This window comes from Choloepus didactylus, chromosome 8 (assembly GCF_015220235.1).
Source record: "Choloepus didactylus isolate mChoDid1 chromosome 8, mChoDid1.pri, whole genome shotgun sequence".
NCBI classification, from domain to species: Eukaryota; Metazoa; Chordata; class Mammalia; order Pilosa; family Megalonychidae; genus Choloepus; species Choloepus didactylus.
Genome location: NC_051314.1, coordinates 28,350,254 through 28,372,752, shown reverse-complemented (window position 1 = coordinate 28,372,752; position 22,499 = coordinate 28,350,254). Strand labels below are relative to the sequence as shown.

Genomic DNA, 22,499 nt, shown 5'->3' with positions numbered 1-22,499 from the left:
TGAGGGGCTCAGAGAGTTTTTGCAAACATTGCAAGCTGGCAAACACATTTACAAGCTCTTGGGCTCATAAAAAGTAAATCCTGTAGCTCCATGAGTCATTTTCCCCCAATAAAGTCCACCTTCAGGTTGGAATATCAGCAATAGTGTATTTAATCTAGTGCATAAAATACTAAACCCTAAAAGCAATAAAAATTATTATGAAGATTCTGACTTTATTTCTTAAAATGAATGTTTTATTTTTAAAAAGAATTTTTAAATGTAGCTATCTTTTGACAAATAACAGTACTTAAAAGAGGACCTTCCTTCTTTCTCTACCATATTTTAAATAGAATTAAAATCATTCATACCCGTTATTTAAAGAGTCAAATAGTCCTACAAGTTTTGTGTTGAAAAACAGCAATCTCACACCCTTACCCAACCCTTTCTTTTTCCCTTTCCCAAGGTGCAACCACTTTTATCTCTTTTAGGTGATTCTTTTGGTAAGTACCTCCACAAATCTAAGTAACACTCTTTTGTTACTTTTCAGTTTTAACACTTTCTGTTGACTTCCCACTTCAAAGAATAAGGTTTTCACTCTTTTTCTTCCCCCCAATTCTCACCATAGTAGATACCATTCCTTTATCACTTTGATGTAGTTATATCATAATTTAATGACATTTTATAGTGTTTATGGGTGTTGCATTACCATGACTATAAAAAGTTACTCAGAGCTAAGTCATTTGTACAGTATTATTTCCCTTCCTTTCCTGCACCTCTTTGGATTGACCTGGAGTAGATCATTTTCTTGGTTTTTAATTTTCCAGATTTTCTATGTACTTATCACTAATTCCAACTTAATCTCTTGCCAGTTGTCTAAATTTCAAGATGTCCAGACATATCAGATATGCAATCAATTTCATCTTCTTGAGGAACTCGCTCTTTGAACTTTATAACCTGAACTTGTTGCCTTCCATTCCTGGTGCAAACAATTCCATTCCTGTGAGTTTCCTTTTCAAATATCCTGGGAATTCCTTTTGTTTCTCACCTGTGTTGGATTTTCTGCTCCCTGGATCTCATTTATTCCACTCTTTTCATTTATACCCTCACTTTGCTGGGGTGTCATCCTCTAGTAGTTTCCTGATAGAGTTATATGGGAGATAAGTGGCTAGATACAGAATTCTACATCTGGCCAGAATCTTTTACCCTCAGAATTTTGAAGACCTTGCTCCTGTGATTTCTAGAATCCTATATTGCTGCTGAGAGTTTCATACCATCCCAATTTCTAATCCTCTCTATGTAACTTGTTTTCTCCTCTATGAAAGCTTATAAAATGATCTTCTTTCTCTTTGTCTCCAGTGTTCTGAAATGTTATAGTAATGCATTAATGTGACTCTAGGCTCATCCATTTTACTGGATATTCACTGGGCCTTTTTAATCTGGATATTCTTGTCCTTAAGTTCGGAGAAATTTTCTTGAATAGTTCTTGAATTTTATGGATGATTTTATTCCTTTTTCTCTTTTTCTGGAATTGCTATTTTTTCAGATATTGGACTTTTGGGGTTGATCCTCTAATGTCCTTACCCTTCCTATTCTTTTTGTTAATCTCTATTATTTTGCCCTGGAAGATTTCCTCAACTTATTTTCAAATGATTGTTTGAAATTTTAATTCTTTTTATCATATTTTTCTTTAATTTTTAAGAGCTATTTTATTTTCATAATGTTCTGGCTTCATTATGAGCTTTTAATTCACACTTGAAATGTCTTAACTATTGGAGCATAGTAGCAATTTTTTAAATTTTTTCATCACATTTACATAGTCTAATTTCCTCTAATTTGTCTCTGTTTGTTTGTTTGTCTCTTGGTATTATTCTCTGTCTTTTGGGTTAGTTTATTTCCCCAGGCACCTAATAATCTTTGGCTGACTGCCCATATTTAAGAGTAGGAAATGCAAAACATGAGTAGATGTTTCTAATTATAATGGGGTCTGTCAACTGTGGGCCTCACTGTAGGGAGATTACTGGTGGTTTCACTTTGGAGTTACCTTTAGATCCTTCCTATTAGGCTGATCAGATCCACCACCATCCCCACCACCCCCCAGAAATGTTTGCCAGTCTCCTGCCTGGAAAGTCAAGGCCTGGCTACCAATGTTCCTGAGGATGAGTGGATGAATACAACTGGGAGTCTCAGCTTCCATGGTGAAAACATTCACTTGATTCTCTAATTTTCACTACCCCTAACCATGCCTGGTGTCTCACAGTTCAAAGATTACATTACCCTGTGAAAATAAAATACCTCCAGTCTTCTGATATAGTACAGGTGCATATCTGGGGATCTAAATACTTCCTAAACAGCTGTCAATGTGTACTCATTTTGGCATCCTCACTAACCCCATTTCTAGAGGTCACTGGTATTATAGGATTATGGCATTTAAATATGATTGTTCTTGGGTTTTCCCCAAAGCTGGTTAAGATTCAGCTTTCTCTAAGTTTGTTACCTTTTGACTGTGTGCTTTTTGAATTGCAAAATTTTGTGGCTGTTGTTTTCTGCTATGTTTGTTCCTTGAGGGTGTGTACTTTTCTTTTTAAGCACACACACATGTTGCTATTGTTTTAGTGGGGTTTTGAGAGAGTGTAAAATTGGATACAAGTCTTTAATTTCCCATCTTGCATGGAAGTCTCAAGAGCAAGTATTTCTTAATTTGTATTTAACACTCAGAGAGCAACGATGCTCTCATGAAATACAATTAGAAATGACCATGTATATGAGAAAAATTTCTCCCGTTGTTTTATATTTCAGTAGCGTATCAATTTAATCTCTACTGAACAGTTAAAACTTTGATCATTATATACTTGTTCTGATAAACTCATCCTTTTACCCATTATAGGTATATTTAGGATAAGAAATTAGTTATTACACTATGGTAGCCTGAAGCCAAGAATATTCTCAAAATAGACCTTGTCACATAAAAAATTAATTGGTTGCTCTGTTTCTAGTTACATTTTCATTAATTTGAGGACATAATTTAAGTGACAGTTAACTGTATCACCTTTGCTTCTCCTTGTTAAGAAAGAAATCTCTATCTGAAAGTCTAATTAAGAAAGTTTCCTGAAATACTTATTTTGAGGCATTAACCTTCACTTCTCTTTGTGTATTATGAAATAATACAACTTCAACCATCAGAAAATACTAGCATATTGGTGATTTACTGCTACATAACAATCCACTGCAAAATTTCTGAAAACAAACATTTGTTTGCCCAAGAGTCTTTTGTTTCAATGATTAAGGCTAGGTTCTACTGGGCAGTTCTGCTGGTTTCAACTGGAGTCACATACTGGCTACAGTCATCCTCTTGGGCAACAGGACAGGATAGTTCAAAAGAGTCTCACTCACACGTCCGGTGGTTGGGGGCGGCTCTTGACTAGGTTTCTCTGTCCACGTGGTCTCTTATCTTCAGAGGGGATAGACCAAAGCTGCAGAGCCTAGACTTAGGCTCAGATTCTCACAAAATCACTTCTGCCACATTCTGTTGATTAAAGCCAACCACAATATTCAAGAGGTGGAGAGGGGTACTCTACCTGTTGAGGAGAGGAGCAAGAAATATACATCACAAAGGGGGTGTATCTAGGGATGGGAGTAATTGTGGCCATCTTTGCACTCTACCACATCCTTCCCCCTGGCCATAATTTATTCAATCCTCCAACACAGAAAATACATTCATACCCATCCCAGGACCCCCAAAAGTCTCGTCCCAAGTATAGCATCCAATTTGAAGTCCAGGATTTCTCATGCTTTGCATCTGGTCCTTTTGGAAACAAGGATCTTTGGGCACAGCTCCTCAAGTGTGGCTTTTCTTGAACCAGAGACCTGTGAACTAAAAAGGCAAAGTATTTGCTCCCTAGATGCTCATCATACAGTGATGGGATGCGGATAGCATAGTTGCAGTAGGCATTCCCGTTCAAAAAGCAGAGCAAGAAGCGTAGAGCAGTCACTGATTCAGAGCAGTTCTGAAATCTGTCTGGGAATATGCTTTGGGCCCTCTACTCCAGGGGCAAGAAACATTCCTTGATTGGTTATCTGGTTCTAGTTCCCACTTAGCCATATACCTTAGATTTTTTAATTTGTAGAGATCAATAATGTGTCGGTAACTCTGGAATAATCACAAGCACCATTGATTATCAGTTAAATGCTTCTTGACAAAGTTACCGCTTCTCTTGAAGTTTGTACACCATGTAGATTTTCATATCTTTGAGCATATTAATCATTTGTTTTATTAATCTCAGAAGTTCCACAATATATGTAAAAAAATAAGTTTGAAAACCCTCTTCAGTGTGTTTCTTTATTTCCCCAAAAGTAGTACTACATAAAAAGTATAATTATAAAATGAACTTATTTTCAGAATCTTCAAATTACAAAATGGTTAATTTTATCTATAATAAAATCTGATCATTTCTGGAACATCCATTGGGCTTCTGGGTAATGGGGAACACATGGCTCCGTGACTACCTTATCCACAAAAGACCTTGAGATAGAGTGGGTAACAAGGAAGACAAAACCCTGCCTTTATGGCGTTTGCATTGTAGAAGAATTAAGAAATTTTAGAGAGTAAAACTTAAGAAGAAAGTAAAACAAAATAATGGAATAGAGAGAGTGACTTGTGGAGTGGGAGAATGACTATCTTAACTAAGTAAAGAGCTTATTATTAAGGAGCTGAGCTTAGCTTAGTAAGGAGGTGATATTTAAAATTGAGACCCAAATGTTGGGAAGAAGCCAGTTATGCAAAAGTCTTGGAACAGCATGAGTAAAATCCCTGGGCAATAGCGAGCTGGGTTTGTTCAAGGACAGACAGAGGGACAATGTTGATGGTTTACAATGAGCAAGGGGAAGAGGGGAAGTAAAGAGGCCATGGGTGTAAGCAGGAACCAGACCGTGTAGGATCACGTAGACCATGGAAATAGTTTTGCCTTTATTCCAAATGTATAGAAAATCATTGGCGAGTTTTAAGCAAAAGAGGAATGTTTTATTTATGTTTTAAAAGATCATTGTGGAGGGGGCGGGGCAAGATGGCAGACTGGTGAGCTGTAAGTTTTAGTTACTCCTCCAGGAAAGTAGGTAAAAAGCCAGGAACTGCGTGGACTGGACACCACAGAGCAATCTGTCTTTGGGCATACTTCATACAACACTCATGAAAACGTGGAACTGCTGAGATCAGCGAAATCTGTAAGTTTTTGCGGCCAGGGGACCCGCGCCCCTCCCTGCCAGGCTCAGTCCCGGGGGAGGAGGGGCTGTCAGCTCCGGGAAGGAGAAGGGAGAACTGCAGTGGCTGCTCTTATCGGAAACTCATTCTACTGATTCAAACTCCAACCATAGATAGACTGAGACCAGACACCAGAGTCTCTGAGAGCAGCCAGCCCAGCAGAGAGGAGACAGGCACAGAAAAAAAACAACACGAAAAACTCCAAAATAAAAGCAGAGGATTTTTGGAGTTCTGGTGAACACAGAAAGGGGAAGGGTGGAGGTCAGGCCTTGAGGCGCATATGCAAATCCCGAAGCAAAGCTGATCTCTCTGCCCTGTGGACCTTTCCTTAATGGCCCTGGTTGCTTTGTCTATTAGCATTTCAATAACCCATTAGATCTCTGAGGAGGGCCGTTTTTTTTTTTTGTTTGTTTGTTTTTTGTTTTTTGTTTTTTTTTTTAAATCCTTTTTTCTTTTTCTAAAACAATTACTCTAAGAAGCCCAATACAGAAAGCTTCAAAGAATTGCAATTTGGGCACGTCAAGTCAAGAGCAGAACTAAGAGAGCTCTGAGACAAAAGGCAATAATCCAGTGGCTGAGAAAATTCACTAAACAACACAACTTCCCAAGAAAAGGGGGGTGTCCGCTCACAGCCACCATCCTGGTGGACAGGAAACACTCCTGCCCATCGCCAGCCCCATAGCCCAGAGCTGCCCCAGACAACCCAGTGTGACGGAAGTGCTTCAAATAACAGGCACACACCACAAAACTGGGCGTGGACATTAGCCTTCCCTGCAACCTCAGCTGAATGTCCCAGAGCTGGGAAGGTGGAGCAGTGTGAATTAACAAAGCCCCATTCAGCCATCATTTGAGCAGACTGGGAGCCTCCCTACACAGCCCAGCAGCCCAGAACTGCCCTGGGGGGACGGCACTCACCTGTGACATAGCACAGTCATCCCTCAACAGAGGACCCGGGGTGCACAGCCTGGAAGAGGGGCCCACTTGCAAGTCTCAGGAGCCATACGCCAATACCAAAGACTTGTGGGTCAGTGGCAGAGACAAACTGTGGCACGATTGAACTGAAGGATTAGACTATTGCAGCAGCTTTAAAACTCTAGGATCATCAGGGAGATTTGATTGTTAGGGCCACCCCCCCTCCCCGACTGCCCAGAAACACGCCCCACATACAGGGCAGGCAACACCAACTACACACGCAAGCTTGGTACACCAATTGGGACCCACAAGACTCACTCCCCCACTCACCAAAAAGGCTAAGCAGGGGAGAACTGGCTTGTGGAGAACAGGTGGCTCGTGGACGCCACCTGCTGGTTAGTTAGAGAAAGTGTACTCCACGAAGCTGTAGATCTGAAAAATTAGAGATAAGGACTTCAATAGGTCTACAAACCCTAAAAGAACCCTATCAAGTTCAGCAAATGCCACGAGGCCAAAAACAACAGAAAATTATAAAGCATATGAAAAAACCAGACGATATGGATAACCCAAGCCCAAGCACCCAAATCAAAAGACCAGAAGAGACACAGCACCTAGAGCAGCTACTCAAAGAACTAAAGATGAACAATGAGACCATAGTACGGGATATGAAGGAAATCAAGAAGACCCTAGAAGAGCATAAAGAAGACATTGCAAGACTAAATAAAAAAATGGATGATCTTCTGGAAATTAAAGAAACTGTTGACCAAATTAAAAAGATTCTGGACACTCATAGTACAAGACTAGAGGAAGTTGAACAACGAATCAGTGACCTGGAAGATGACAGAATGGAAAATGAAAGCATAAAAGAAAGAATGGGGAAAAAAATTGAAAAACTCGAAATGGACCTCAGGGATATGATAGATAATATGAAACGTCCGAATATAAGACTCATTGGTGTCCCAGAAGGGGAAGAAAAGGGTAAAGGTCTAGGAAGAGTATTCAAAGAAATTGTTGGGGAAAACTTCCCAAATCTTCTAAACAACATAAATACACAAATTATAAATGCTCAGCGAACTCCAAATAGAATAAATCCAAAAAAACCCACTCCGAGACATATACTGATCACACTGTCAAACATAGAAGAGAAGGAGCAAGTTCTGAAAGCAGCAAGAGAAAAGCAATTCACCACATACAAAGGAAACAGCATAAGACTAAGTAGTGACTACTCAGCAGCCACCATGGAGGCAAGAAGGCAGTGGCACGATATATTTAAAATTCTGAGTGAGAGGAATTTCCAGCCAAGAATACTTTATCCAGCAAAGCTCTCCTTCAAATTTGAGGGAGAGCTTAAATTTTTCACAGACAAAGAAATGCTGAGAGAATTTGCTAACAAGAGACCTGCCCTACTGGAGATACTAAAGGGAGCCCTACAGACAGAGAAACAAAGACAGGACAGAGAGACTTGGAGAAAGGTTCAGTACTAAAGAGATTCGGTATGGGTACAATAAAGGATATTAATAGAGAGAGGGAAAAATATGGCAAACATAAACCAAAGGATAAGATGGCCAATTCAAGAAATGCCTTCACGGTTTTAACGTTGAATGTAAATGGATTAAACTCCCCAATTAAAAGATATAGATTCGCAGAATGGATCAAAAAAAATGAACCATCAATATGTTGCATACAAGAGACTCATCTTAGACACAGGGACACAAAGAAACTGAAAGTGAAAGGATGGAAAAAAATATTTCATGCAAGCTACAGCCAAAAGAAAGCAGGTGTAGCAATATTAATCTCAGATAAAATAGACTTCAAATGCAGGGATGTTTTGAGAGACAAAGAAGGCCACTACATACTAATAAAAGGGGCAATTCAGCAAGAAGAAATAACAATCGTAAATGTCTATGCACCCAATCAAGGTGCCACAAAATACATGAGAGAAACACTGGCAAAACTAAAGGAAGCAATTGATGTTTCCACAATAATTGTGGGAGACTTCAACACATCACTCTCTCCTATAGATAGATCAACCAGACAGAAGACCAATAAGGAAATTGAAAACCTAAACAATCTGATAAATGAATTAGATTTAACAGACATATACAGGACATTACATCCCAAATCACCAGGATACACATACTTTTCTAGTGCTCACGGAACTTTCTCCAGAATAGATCATATGCTGGGACATAAAACAAGCCTCAATAAATTTAAAAAGATTGAAATTATTCAAAGCACATTCTCTGACCACAATGGAATACAATTAGAAGTCAATAACCATCAGAGACTTAGAAAATTCACAAATACCTGGAGGTTAAACAACACACTCCTAAACAATCAGTGGGTTAAAGAAGAAATAGCAAGAGAAATTGCTAAATATATAGAGATGAATGAAAATGAGAACACAACATACCAAAACCTATGGGATGCAGCAAAAGCAGTGCTAAGGGGGAAATTTATAGCACTAAACGCATATATTAAAAAGGAAGAAAGAGCCAAAATCAAAGAACTAATGGATCAACTGAAGAAGCTAGAAAATGAACAGCAAACCAATCCTAAACCAAGTAGAAGAAAAGAAATAACAAGGATTAAAGCAGAAATAAATGACATAGAGAACAAAAAACCAATAGAGAGGATAAATATCACCAAAAGTTGGTTCTTTGAGAAGATCAACAAGATTGACAAGCCCCTAGCTAGACTGACAAAATCAAAAAGAGAGAAGACCCATATAAACAAAATAATGAATGAAAAAGGTGACATAACTGCAGATCCTGAAGAAATTAAAAAAATTATAAGAGGATATTATGAACAACTGTATGGCAACAAACTGGATAATGTAGAAGAAATGGACAATTTCCTGGAAACATATGAACAACCTAGACTGACCAGAGAAGAAATAGAAGACCTCAACCAACCCATCACAAGCAAAGAGATCCAATCAGTCATCAAAAATCTTCCCACAAATAAATGCCCAGGGCCAGATGGCTTCACAGGGGAATTCTACCAAACTTTCCAGAAAGAACTGACACCAATCTTACTCAAACTCTTTCAAAACATTGAAAAAAATGGAACACTACCTAACTCATTTTATGAAGCTAACATCAATCTAATACCAAAACCAGGCAAAGATGCTACAAAAAAGGAAAACTACCGGCCAATCTCCCTAATGAATATAGATGCAAAAATCCTCAACAAAATACTTGCAAATCGAATCCAAAGACACATTAAAAAAATCATACACCATGACCAAGTGGGGTTCATTCCAGGCATGCAAGGATGGTTCAACATAAGAAAAACAATCAATGTATTACAACACATTAAAAACTCGAAAGGGAAAAATCAATTGATCATCTCAATAGATGCTGAAAAAGCATTTGACAAAATCCAACATCCCTTTTTGATAAAAACACTTCAAAAGGTAGGAATTGAAGGAAACTTCCTCAACATGATGAAGAGCATATATGAAAAACCCACGGCCAGCATAGTACTCAATGGTGAGAGACTGAAAGCCTTCCCTCTAAGATCAGGAACAAGACAAGGATGCCCGCTGTCACCACTGTTATTCAACATTGTGCTGGAAGTGCTAGCCAGGGCAATCCGGCAAGACAAAGAAATAAAAGGCATCCAAATTGGAAAAGAAGAAGTAAAACTGTCATTGTTTGCAGATGATATGATCTTATATCTAGAAAACCCTGAGAAATCCACGATACACCTACTAGAGCTAATAAACAAATTTAGCAAAGTAGCGGGATACAAGATTAATGCACATAAGTCAGTAATGTTTCTATATGCTAGAAATGAACAAACTGAAGAGACACTCAAGAAAAAGATACCATTTTCAATAGCAACTAAAAAAATCAAGTACCTAGGAATAAACTTAACCAAAGATGTAAAAGACCTATACAAAGAAAACTACATAACTCTACTAAAAGAAATAGAAGGGGACCTTAAAAGATGGAAAAATATTCCATGTTCATGGATAGGAAGGCTAAATGTCATTAAGATGTCAATTCTACCCAAACTCATCTACAGATTCAATGCAATCCCAATCAAAATTCCAACAACCTACTTTGCAGACTTGGAAAAGCTAGTTATCAAATTTATTTGGAAAGGGAAGATGCCTCGAATTGCTAAAGACACTCTAAAAAAGAAAAACGAAGTGGGAGGACTTACACTCCCTGACTTTGAAGCTTATTATAAAGCCACAGTTGCCAAAACAGCATGGTACTGGCACAAAGATAGACATATAGATCAATGGAATCGAATTGAGAATTCAGAGATAGACCCTCAGATCTATGGCCGACTGATCTTTGATAAGGCCCCCAAAGTCACCGAACTGAGCCATAATGGTCTTTTCAACAAATGGGGCTGGGAGAGTTGGATATCCATATCCAAAAGAATGAAAGAGGACCCCTACCTCACCCCCTACACAAAAATTAACTCAAAATGGACCAAGGTCTCAATATAAAAGAAAGTACCATAAAACTCCTAGAAGATAATGTAGGAAAACATCTTCAAGACCTTGTATTAGGAGGCCACTTCCTAGACTTTACACCCAAAGCACAAGCAACAAAAGAGAAAATAGATAAATGGGAACTCCTCAAGCTTAGAAGTTTCTGCACCTCAAAGGAATTTCTCAAAAAGGTAAAGAGGCAGCCAACTCAATGGGAAAAAATTTTTGGAAACCATGTATCTGACAAAAGACTGATATCTTGCATATACAAAGAAATCCTACATCTCAATGACAATAGTACAGACAGCCCAATTATAAAATGGGCAAAAGATATGAAAAGACAGTTCTCTGAAGAGGAAATACAAATGGCCAAGAAACACATGAAAAAATGTTCAGCTTCACTAGCTATTAGAGAGATGCAAATTAAGACCACAATGAGATACCATCTAACACCGGTTAGAATGGCTGCCATTAAACAAACAGGAAACTACAAATGCTGGAGGGGATGTGGAGAAACTGGAACTCTTATTCATTGTTGGTGGGACTGTATAATGGTTCAGCCACTCTGGAAGTCAGTCTGGCAGTTCCTTAGAAAACTAGATATAGAGCTACCATTCGATCCAGCGATTGCACTTCTCGGTATATACCCGGAAGATCGGAAAGCAGTGACACGAACAGATATCTGCACGCCAATGTTCATAGCAGCATTATTCACAATTGCCAAGAGATGGAAACAACCCAAATGTCCTTCAACGGATGAGTGGATAAATAAAGTGTGGTATATACACACGATGGAATACTACGCGGCAGTAAGAAGGAACGATCTGGTGAAACATATGACAACATGGATGAACCTTGAAGACATAATGCTGAGCGAAATAAGCCAGGCACAAAAAGAGAAATATTATATGCTACCACTAATGTGAACTTTGAAATATGTAAAACAAATGGTTTATAATGTAGAATGTAGGGGAACTAGCAGTAGAGAGCAATTAAGGAAGGGGAAACAATAATCCAAGAAGAACAGATAAGCTATTTAACGTTCTGGGGATGCCCAGAAATGACTATGGTCTGTTAATTTCTGATGGATGTAGTAGGAACAAGTTCACTGAAATGTTGCTATATTATGTAACTTTCTTGGGGTAAAGTAGGAACATGTTGGAAGTTAAGCAGTTATCTTAGGTTAGTTGTCTTTTTCTTACTCCCTTGTTATGGTCTCTTTGAAATGTTCTTTTATTGTATGTTTGTTTTCTTTTTAACTTTTTTTTTCATACAGTTGATTTAAAAAAGAAGGGAAAGTTAAAAAAAAAAAAAAAAGAAAAAAGACAAACAAGGAAAAAAAAAAAAAGATGTAGTGCCCCCTTGAGGAGCCTGTGGAGAATGCAGGGGTATTCGCCTACCCCACCTCCATGGTTGCTAACATGACCACAGACATAGGGGACTGGTGGTTTGATGGGTTGAGCCCTCTACCATAAGTTTTACCCTTGGGAAGACAGTTGCTGCAAAGGAGAGGCTAGGCCTCCCTGTATTTGTGCCTAAGAGTCTCCTCCTGAATGCCTCTTTGTTGCTCAGATGTGGCCCTCTCTCTCTGGCTTAGCCAACTTGAAAGGTGAAATCACTGCCCTCCCCCCTACGTGGGATCAGACACCCAGGGAAGTGAATCTCCCTGGCAACGTGGAATATGACTCCCGGGGAGGAATGTAGACCCGGCATCGTGGGGTGGAGAACATCTTCTTGACCAAAAGGGGGATGTGAAAGGAAATGAAATAAGCTTCGGTGGCAGAGAGATTCCAAAACGAGCCGAGAGATCACTCTGGTGGGCACTCTTACGCACACTTTAGACAACCTTTTTTAGGTTCTAAAGAATTGGGGTAGCTGGTGGTGGATACCTGAAACTATTAAACTACAACCCAGAACCCATGAATCTCGAAGACAGTTGTATAAAAATGTAGCTTATGAGGGGTGACAATGGGATTGGGAAAGCCATAAGGACCACACTCCCCTTTGTCTAGTTTATGGATGGATGTGTAGAAAAGTAGGGGAAGGAAACAAACAGACAAAGGTACCCAGTGTTCTTTTTTACTTCAATTGCTCTTTTTCACTCTAATTATTATTCTTGTTATTTTTGTGTGTGTGCTAATGAAGGTGTCAGGGATTGATTTAGGTGATGAATGTACAACTATGTAATGGTACTGTAAACAATCGAAAGTACAATTTGTTTTGTATGACTGCATGGTATGTGAATATATCTCAATAAAATGATGATTAAAAAAAAAAAGATCATTGTGATTGATATGCAGAGGATGAACTAAAAGGAGAAAATAAAACTCGAGAGAATAGTTAGGAAGCTATTACAGTAGTTTTGGAAAAAAAACTGAAGTGAAGAGAGTGAGAAAGGGTCAGATTCAGGGTAACATTTGGAAAAAGAGACCCAAAGAACTTGAAGGATTAGATGTTGGGCATGAGAGAGAGAATTACGGTTGCCTGTCAGGTTTGTGGCTTGAACAATCAGGTGCATAGCAGTGTCATGTTTTAAGATGGAAAGACTAGGGAAGAAGAGAGTTTTCTTTTACAAGGGTGTAAACCAAAAGCTCTGTTTTGAACATGTTTGGTTTGAGTTGTGTCTTAAACTTCCAGTGGGATGTCAAATAGGTGGTTGGATAGATGAGTTTAGTCATCTAATGAGGCTTGACAATCTGTCTCAATATTTTATAGTCTCACTTTGTGATTATATAACTCGGGGAATATTTCACCTTCATTTTCCTGATAGGTAATAGAGTCCCAAAAAGATTCAATGACTTCTCTGAGACCACTCAACTAATGTGGAAGAGTAGGACTAGGACCGAGTCTTCTAGAACCTACAGAGTCCCGTGAGGTGCTCCTCACCCCTCAAAAACTCTTCTGTTTTACCTGTTATAACCAAGGTAGATGCCAGGTAAAGATTCCATCATTGAGGCTATGGGTTGGCTCTGCTCACATGCTCAAAATGTCTTGCCTAACTGAGGCACTTGTTCATCTGTGCTGTCCAAAATGGTATCCACTAACCACATGGGGTTATTTTAATTTTAATTAATGAAGATTAAATAAAATTAAAATTTACTTCCTTGGTTGCACTAACCATATTTCAAGTGCCTAGTAGCTACATGGTGGCTAGTGACTACCGTAATGGATAGAACAGATATAGAATATTTTCATCTCATAAAGTGCTGGACTCTAGATAATTCAAACTAATCAAACATTTCCCTCAGTTATATGACCTTTTAAGGCAAGTGTGGTCTTATCCTCATAGCTGTGGCCTAAGAGGGCAGTTTAGAAAAATAAATGAGTTATTTGTATTTTAAAAGTGGCACACTTCATAATAAGCTGATTCTTTACCCAGTGCCAATGAACACCTTTTCCCAATTTGTACCCTTGAATGTTTGTGTGTTTCTCATTTTATCTAACAAGAGTAGAGGCTCCTCTCGGGACAGGAACTATGTTTTCTTCACCTTTGCATTCTCCTCACTCAAAATACATACATATACACATAGCTCCCAAACCCCTTCCTACCCTCCACTCACCTACACCTATATACACCCTCAATGCACAGTGCTTTACCCAGAATAAACATAATGCTTACTTGATAAATGACCAGCATATTGCAATACTTTACAATGCTACTCTGGACAGTTGACCATGGGAAGAACTTATCCATAAAGATCAAATAATCACAGCTTCAGGAGCTCTGTAGCTAAAATTCATTTTCACAGTATATTCCTTTCCCATTTCCTCCCTTCCCAGCAAAGAAGAAATTGGGAGCCCTCCCCCAATCCAGGGCTTCTCACTTTAGTGAAAGCAGGAAGCCTAGGTACCCTGGAGAGGAAATCAGAGGGAGCTTCCGGCTCAGGTCTGTCCATTACTTAGTGAGTGGGTTAGCAGGGCCGTCTTTGCAGGGCATGACAGAGAAATCCAGAAAGCCCCTTGCATATGCACATGCATGTAGGCAGACACAAAGAAATAGGAAGATTTGGAATGAGACACATGGCTCTTTAATCCCTCCTCCTTACCTGCTGGTTGTGTGGCTTTGAGCATATCACATAATCCCTCCAAGGGAGTAGGATAAAGAGATGTATGTTTAAAGCTTGATCACATAGTTGATCCTAAACCAATTCAGCAATTTCTCTCCTCACTCCTCAGGGTGAAGGTGAGAACACAGTCTAGAACAGAAATTACATTTTCCTTTTTAAATTTCTTTAAAATCTATCTCAGTTTTTCATAGGTAATGCCTTCACATGGTAAAAATTTCCTAAGTGTTTATTCAGTGAAGTTCCTACCACTCACTGACCAGCCACCTAGTTCTCCTCCCCAGAGGCGCCCAGTATTTCCAGATGTTTATGTATCCTTCCATACTCATTCTGTGCATGTGCAAGAAAGTATGCATGTCAATACATTTATATGTACTCCCACAAATATACATGTAGATATAGATGTAGGTATAGATGTAGAAGTAGATGTAGATAGACATAGACATATTGTCCTCTCTGACAATAGCTCTGTAACTTTTTAAAATATTTTTTATTGTGAAATATGACTATACATAAAAGTGATAACTTTCAAAGTACAATTTAACAAGTAGTTATAGGGCAAATTTCAAAGAATGTTATGGGTTACAGTTCCACCATTTTAGTTATTTCCTTCTAGTTCTTCTAATACCCTAGAGACTAAAAAATTATTTATATAAAGATTTGGTGTTCATAGTCCTTTATTCATTATTCATAAATCCTATCTTGTCTGTTGCTATTCCTCCCTCTCATTTCACTGCCTCAATCTTCAGGGATATCTGGACAGTGACCACCCTAATTTGTTCATATTGAAGAGGGGTGTTGACATTATGGGGAAGGGGGATGCATCTGATTGGTGTTCTTGAAGAGGCTGTTGCCTCTGGGTTTTGGAACTTATCGAGCATAGGAACACTCTGGAGGATTTAAGTTTCTGAAAAATAAAATTAGTGAGTGAAACTTTTATAGAGTCTCAGATAGAGACCTGGGTATTCATTAGGATTTGGGGGACTACTGTTGAGTTGAGCTTGACATACTGTGGGCATTTGGAATATCTAGGTGAAGCTTGCATATGAGTAACCTCCAGGACAGCCTCTTGACTCTGAAATCTCTCAGTCACTGAAATCTTATTTTGTTACCTTTCTTTTCCCTCTTTTGGTCAAGAAGGCACTCTCAATCCCTTGATGCCAGCACCAGGCTCATTCCTGTTGAATGTTGTTTTTCCCTGTAGTTCCTGGAATATTCTTTTATATCTGCACTGAGCACCCTTAATCTCTTTACAGCTTCAGAATATTCCATTGTGCAGTTGTACCACAATTTGCTTATCCTAACCCCACTGGTAGATTATTTAGGTTGTTTCCAGAATTTTGCTGTTTTGACCCACACTACAGTGAACATTCTTACACATCTGTCACTTTGCATGTGTGTGAATTTGTAGAATACATATCTAGAAGAGGAATTGCTGGGTCAGAATTTATGTGATGAAGATATATGCATAATTTTGACAGACTTCATCAAATGGGCCTCCTAGAGTTTGTACTAATTTACTGTCCCACCAGCAGTGTCTGAGAGGAGAGATGACTTTCTAGGTCTGTGTGGAGCCCTGATGGCTTGGAGACTGAGCCTGCAGTCTTACATCTACAGAATGGCTCAGCTAACACTGTGTGTGTGTATCTGTGTGTGTGTATGTCTGTGTGTCTGTGTGAGAGAGAGATTTCATTTGCAGTAAAGTTGTTTGTAGCTAAGAAAAGCTTGAAAGCCACAATGTAAAGAATCATCATTGCTCCTTCACATTGCCCACGACTTTGGAGCAGGGGCAAAGAAAATGACAATTGTTCCACACCCCACAAGAAAATCCTTACATGGACAGTGTGAAAGGAATAGTTCAGCTGGTATTTGGAAGACATGGGGTGGGGAGAAAGATTTCTGAGAAACAAGAGTAGAAGCCAAGGTATAGGAGGTGAGATTTAGTCTTATCACCCTCCAACCGTAACTACTAGTCTCCAGTTCAGCTCATTTGAGTCATCTTTAAGGACTTGTCATGTGCCAAGCCCAGGCTGGTGCTGGGAATACAATTTGAACATGGCCGTTCCCTGCCCTCAAGAAGCTCATTCAGAGAACTCGGACCTGAAGGCAGACAATTCTGATATAATGTAGCAGAAGTAATAGCAAATATGACTACCAACTCTGAGAGCTTATTAAATGTCAAACACTTGGTTCAGCAGAGTCATCTCACCCATTTCTACAAAAAACCTGTGAGAGCGATTACAGTGTTACCTCAATTTAACAGATGAGGAAACTGAGACCCAGAGAGGTTGAGGGTCGGCCCAACACTGCATTGTGATAAATCCAGGGTTTAGACTGAGGTCTGATTTCAGTCTTAAGGAAAAGCAGAGGTGATGTCAGAGCACACTGCAGGGAGGGAGCGAGTGTACGAGATCAAAGAAGACCCTTGGAGGGCAACGTGGCATAAGTTCAGACTAAAACGATGAGTAGAAGCAAGGAGGGCATCCCAGATATAGAAACTCTTGGTCTCACCCCCAGGAGAGCCAGCCTGCAGGAGTGGAGTGGATAAGAGGTCAACCTCTGGAGCCAGAAACCACCTGAGTTCAAATCCTGGCTCTGCTCCTTATTAGTTGAGTAACATTGGGCAATTCATTTAAATCCCTGATTATTTACTACTGAAATGCAACTAATAAGTACTTACCTCATGGGTTACTTATAAGGATTAAATGAGTTAATATATCTAGAGTGCTTAGAATAGTGTCTGGCTCATGGCCTGTATGTTTGTTCCCACTATAGAATCTCCAGATACAACCTAGATGTAAGAAAGAACACAAAATTTTAAAGCTTGTCTGTGGTTTTTATTATAGAGAACTATTACAGGAGCTTGCAAAATGTAATGCAGTGCTATAAAAAGAGAAGGAAGCAGAAAACCATTTAATGGAGGAGAGAGATGGGCTTTTAGCCCTGAATTGTCTTGTCAAGCATGATTGTGCTTATCAGCTTTCAGATATTATCTGAAATTGTGATTCAAAATAGGCTTTTTTATTTGTCATCTATTTCTTTATGACATTTTTATTTGGCATTAAAATGCAATGGTCTGTCTTAAATAAGGTGAAAAAGCAGAGGAGGATAAAATAAAAAGAACCATATTTGATGTAACTCTTGGTTTTACCTTCTTCCTCTTTGATGCCATAAAATGTTTTCAGAAAATCCTAGAGAAAATATCAGATAAATGCTATAGCTTCCTCATTCACCTACATCACATTTATCTCTCATCCACCAAGTCAAACTACTTTTTTCTAAGAGCAATGTTCTATAACAGAATTCAAGTAAAAGCAGGAGGAAAATACTTCTCCAAAGAATCAATTCACATGATTTGCGTTTTGTCTTTGTATTCTCTGGCCTTTCTCTCCTTTATTGGTTATCCCAAACTCACACTCACAATCCTGTTCCCAAACCAAACCCCATGCCTGAACCACCCTTCCAGTTTTTTCTCTTCCTCCGTCATTTGAACTACTCTTGAAATTCCATCTTCTCTAAGAATAACATTTAATAGCAATTTCCCCAACATAAACCCCATGACCCTCACAAAAACCCATTCGGTGTGCCAGCCACTCGCTACATCTTGGAGCTACAGAAATTATTATGATTTGCCTTTTGTCCTCAAGATGCTCAGTCTTATGTGAGAGAAAAGGCATGGAAAAGTAGGTTGAGTCTGTTCTCCTTTGTCCTACAATCGCGTTCGTTTTCCTTTATGGTCTGTTCTCTCCACTAGGCTGTAAGCTTCTCAAGGACAAGGATTTTATCTGTTTTGTTTACAACTGCATAACCAGCCTTACTTAGTGAACCCAATCAACGTTTGCTGAGTAAATGCAATCAAATAAATGACAATACAGAATGATCAATAAACTGATACACTTCCAAGAAAAGAGAGAGCACAGAGGAGGGCTTTCTGAACTCCTTTGGAGGCAGGAGTGCAGTTGGTGGAGGAGGTGACTTCTGAGCTGAATTTGGGGGCAATGGCTATCGGTGTTTATATGCCTTACACAGTGTCCAGCTCCTATGAGGTATTCATAAAAGTTAGCTGAGTTAATAAAATTTACAATCTATGAAGCAGTTACACCTACAATATCTCTAATATTCTATCATTTATTACCTTCCTGAGAAGGGAAGACATGGCCACTTCATGCTGTAGTGTGTGGCTTTATTCCCCAGTGAGCCCTGAAAGCTCTGTCTGTCACCTGGAAAACCTCTCAGTAGGGTAGGAACAGTCCTGGAAAACCCAGTGTTGTGTGAGTGAGAAAGCAGAGGAGGGCCACCAGGTGAGAAAGAAAGCAGTCTTCAGTGTATGCGTTAGAAGAGGGATCCTATCCAGGAAAGAACACGGGAGAAGAGGGACAGAAACTCACCTTGCTCCTCACTCCTGAGCCCGAGCAGAACTCATGACCTAACTCCTATATCTACCCATGATTTTCAGATCTTAAAATTCCAGAAAAAAAACATGTTGGGAGAGAGTAGAAGACAAGAGTAGATAAAAACAAAATGAATTTTTTGTTGAATTTATTTAATGAACTTACTGAGGAAAAAGATATGAGACCTAAACTTTCTATTAATTTATCTTAAGATTTCTTAATTCTATTTAGCCCCTCTTCCTTCCTGATATATTGATGCTAATGCTTAGGATACTGAGAACCCAAACTGTTCAGACTTGTGAGCCTGTAGCCTCTGGGGCTCTCTCTGGACTCTGTCATGCTGCTCCAGACGCCCTCTCTATGACTGATGGAAAAGACACCTCCGTTTGGGTAACACCAAATCATATAAAAGATTATTAGATTCTGCTCCTCTAATTAATTTTCAACTTGTGTTTTCGATATGTGTGCGCAGCTTCATCATACACAACAAAGACACTTTCTTCAACAACGCCACAAGAAGTAGAATTGTACATCATATTTTACAAAGAATAAAATATGAAGAAGGAAAAAACAAAATTGGTAAGTAGTATATTAGTATAATAAGCTACATTCAGTATTTGGGGATTATGGGCTTTTGCCCTTGGTTGAATTAAATTTGTATCAATTCTAGAAATGATTGTCATTTATAAAACCCGTAACTACTCCTTTGATGAATAATTCATAAGTGTAAAATCTTAATACCATCCTCAAATATCTTCTCTACATAGCACACCGTACCTCCTATTTCCAAGATCAAGGAAAAATGCTTTCAATTATAGTTATGGAGGACCCAGTATGTGCCAGGCACTGGGATAGGTGTTGGGAGATAACTGTGTTCTTTCCTGGCACTTATGTTCTAGAAGTTAAAAGCAGAAAATAAAAGAAATAAACATAATAAGTAACATGAAGGAATTAAGATGGGTGATGTTACAGAGAGAGATTCATAAAGGGTGGAAGTGAGTTCAAGCTAACTGGGATCGGATGGTCAGGGAAAGTGTCACTGTGGAGGTGAAATTTGAGCTGAGACCTGAATAATGAGAAGGAGCCAGTGTTGGAAGATCAAGGTTTGGGTGTTCCAGGCAGAGGGAGCTGCAAATACAGATATGAGCTGTCACACAGAAACAGATTCTCCAAATACATATCACCCACCCCATTTAACAGCTTCTACAATTCATAATTTCGACATTTTACAAGAACCTTTTTGTATTACATTAACAAATTTCCTGCCTTATTAAACAGATCATTGTATATCAGTAGAGGGTGGGTAGCTCTGTTCTTACCTCTGTCTCAACAGGATTTTTATCAACAGCTTGAATAATGACCTATGTCAGTCAGGGTCCAATCAGGAGACAAAAACCACATGTAATTTGAACAGGGAAAGTTTCATCTAAATAACAGGAGATTGAAGTAGAAAAAGATTGGCTAGTAAAGATTAAAGAGAACTCTAGAGAATAAAGATAGCAGCCACCACCCCTAGAAGGACTGAGATCCAGACCTCATCAGAAGGAATGCAATCATGGGTCACTAAGTGACAGAGCAGTTTGCTGAGATGCTGCACCAGCAGAATTTGCTGGGAATCTGCTCTCCAGAATGAAGGGGAAAACCATCCACTTTGTTGCAAAGCTGACTGAAAGGATGCAAGAAAGCCATTTACGGGGAGGTGCTGCATCAGCAGACTCCACCCTGAAACCACCCAGAGTGATAACAGGGAATGCTGACTATGGAAAGGGCCATGTGCTGATGGCCCCCTCACACTGCAGGAGCCGGATGCTGTAGAAGCCATGGGCTGCAGAGGCCTGCCAAGACACACCGGACCAGGAAGAAAAACCCCTTCCTCCTCCAGGGTCCCTCCAGTGCCCTCTACTAACAATGCTTAACATTGTATGAGCTGGGAAAGAAGAAATATTTACAGGGTCCAGCTCCATTAGCATAAGCAGTGAAGGTGGATCTGAAGCTGAGAGGCAGTAGATTGATAACTGGCAATAGCTTAAACGGTCTGCTCATTAACCTTTCAGGCTGGAAGGATGTATTTACATAGGTTAGCCATCAGAGTCAGAAGTCTAAAAGATATCAGCAGTCTGGAACTCTCAGCCAAATCCAACAAGGTGACATTTAATAGTTTGTAAATGTAAAGTCCTACACTCAAATCCAGCAAAACAATGACCCTGGTTCAGTGTGCGAGAAATGTTTTTCCACAGCGTCATGCAAGGAACAGACTTGAGAGGTTAGCTGAACGCTAGTTCAGTATGAGTTACTAGTATAATGAAGCTGCCAAGAAAACGACTCTGATCCCATGCTGCATAAATTAAAATATAGTAGCAAGAAATAGACAGCTACTAGTGCTGATCCAAATGTACCTGGAAGATTATGTTCAGTGTGAGTCAACGTAGGGAGGAATAATGAAATTGAACCTGGTTTAGGTCTTTCTTTGCTTTGGTGGGGTTTTGCTTGAACACAGCTCCCATGTTGCCTGCAGCAGCCATTCATCCTAAAGACACATCCCCTTCATGACCATTCCAGTTTGAAGGAAGTCTTCCTTCTTCTGAATTCCTATGGCAATTGTTTCTGGAGTGTTTATTTGATAATCATATAGAACTTTTTTTTTATTTTCTTGAACTATTTACTCTCAGTGACATTATGAAAACTTTACCACCTAAAGAGAACCACTGCTAACATTTTGGTATACTAAATAATTTAAATATTACATTAATTACTTTTTTCATGTTTTTTCCTTATTTACCCATATTATTTTTTAACAAAATTAGGGCTTGTTGTTCATACCTTTCTCAATTAACATCATATCATGAACACAGTAGAAAGCAAGTGAGTGAAAGTGAATTATTATGACAGTAACAACTCTAGATTATTTCATCAAATTTAAGTCACTCAAAACACAGTACCTTCATCAACACTGGTATTTGCAGCACACCTCACAATTCATTATAACACAGTAAGGCTTTGAGAACCTGCAGCTGAAAACTGCTAGTCTAGATGATAAGCTCTGTAATTATGAGGAGGATGACTTATTCACTCCTTGTATCACTATTGCCTTGCACACTATCTGGCATAGAGTAGGAATTCAATAAATGCCTTTGAACTAAATTGGAGATCTTTTAAACATGATCAGATGTCCTACCACCAGCAGCCTTACACAATCAAAAACTACATACAAAAGGCCATGCAGCAATTATTGTAGCTAATTTTTGCATCTGCAAATGTGTGCTACTTTTACAACTAGTAAAAAATGGAGACAAAGAATGGCTGAGGCAATGATTTTTAAATGTTCTAAAGGAGTGTAAGAGTGTAGTATTGTTAATAGTCAGAAAGGGTCTTTGTAAAAGTTTCTCTCATTTGATGACAGAAGGAGAATTCTATTTGTGGATCCCAATGCTTTGAAAATTGATAAT

The 22,499-nt window shown here is 39.0% G+C and overlaps 1 protein-coding gene across 4 annotated transcripts in view; it reads left to right on the top strand.

Moving 5' to 3' along the window:
* The window catches only part of ANO4 (anoctamin 4), a 514,881-nt gene that overhangs the window by 407,215 nt on the left and 85,167 nt on the right, over window positions 1–22,499 (top strand). For all 4 annotated transcript variants that reach the window (XM_037846690.1, XM_037846694.1, XM_037846691.1 and 1 more), the window contains one exon: window positions 19,526–19,632. In XM_037846690.1, coding sequence (XP_037702618.1) covers window positions 19,526–19,632 — 107 coding nt within the window. The remainder of the gene's footprint in view (window positions 1–19,525; window positions 19,633–22,499) is intronic.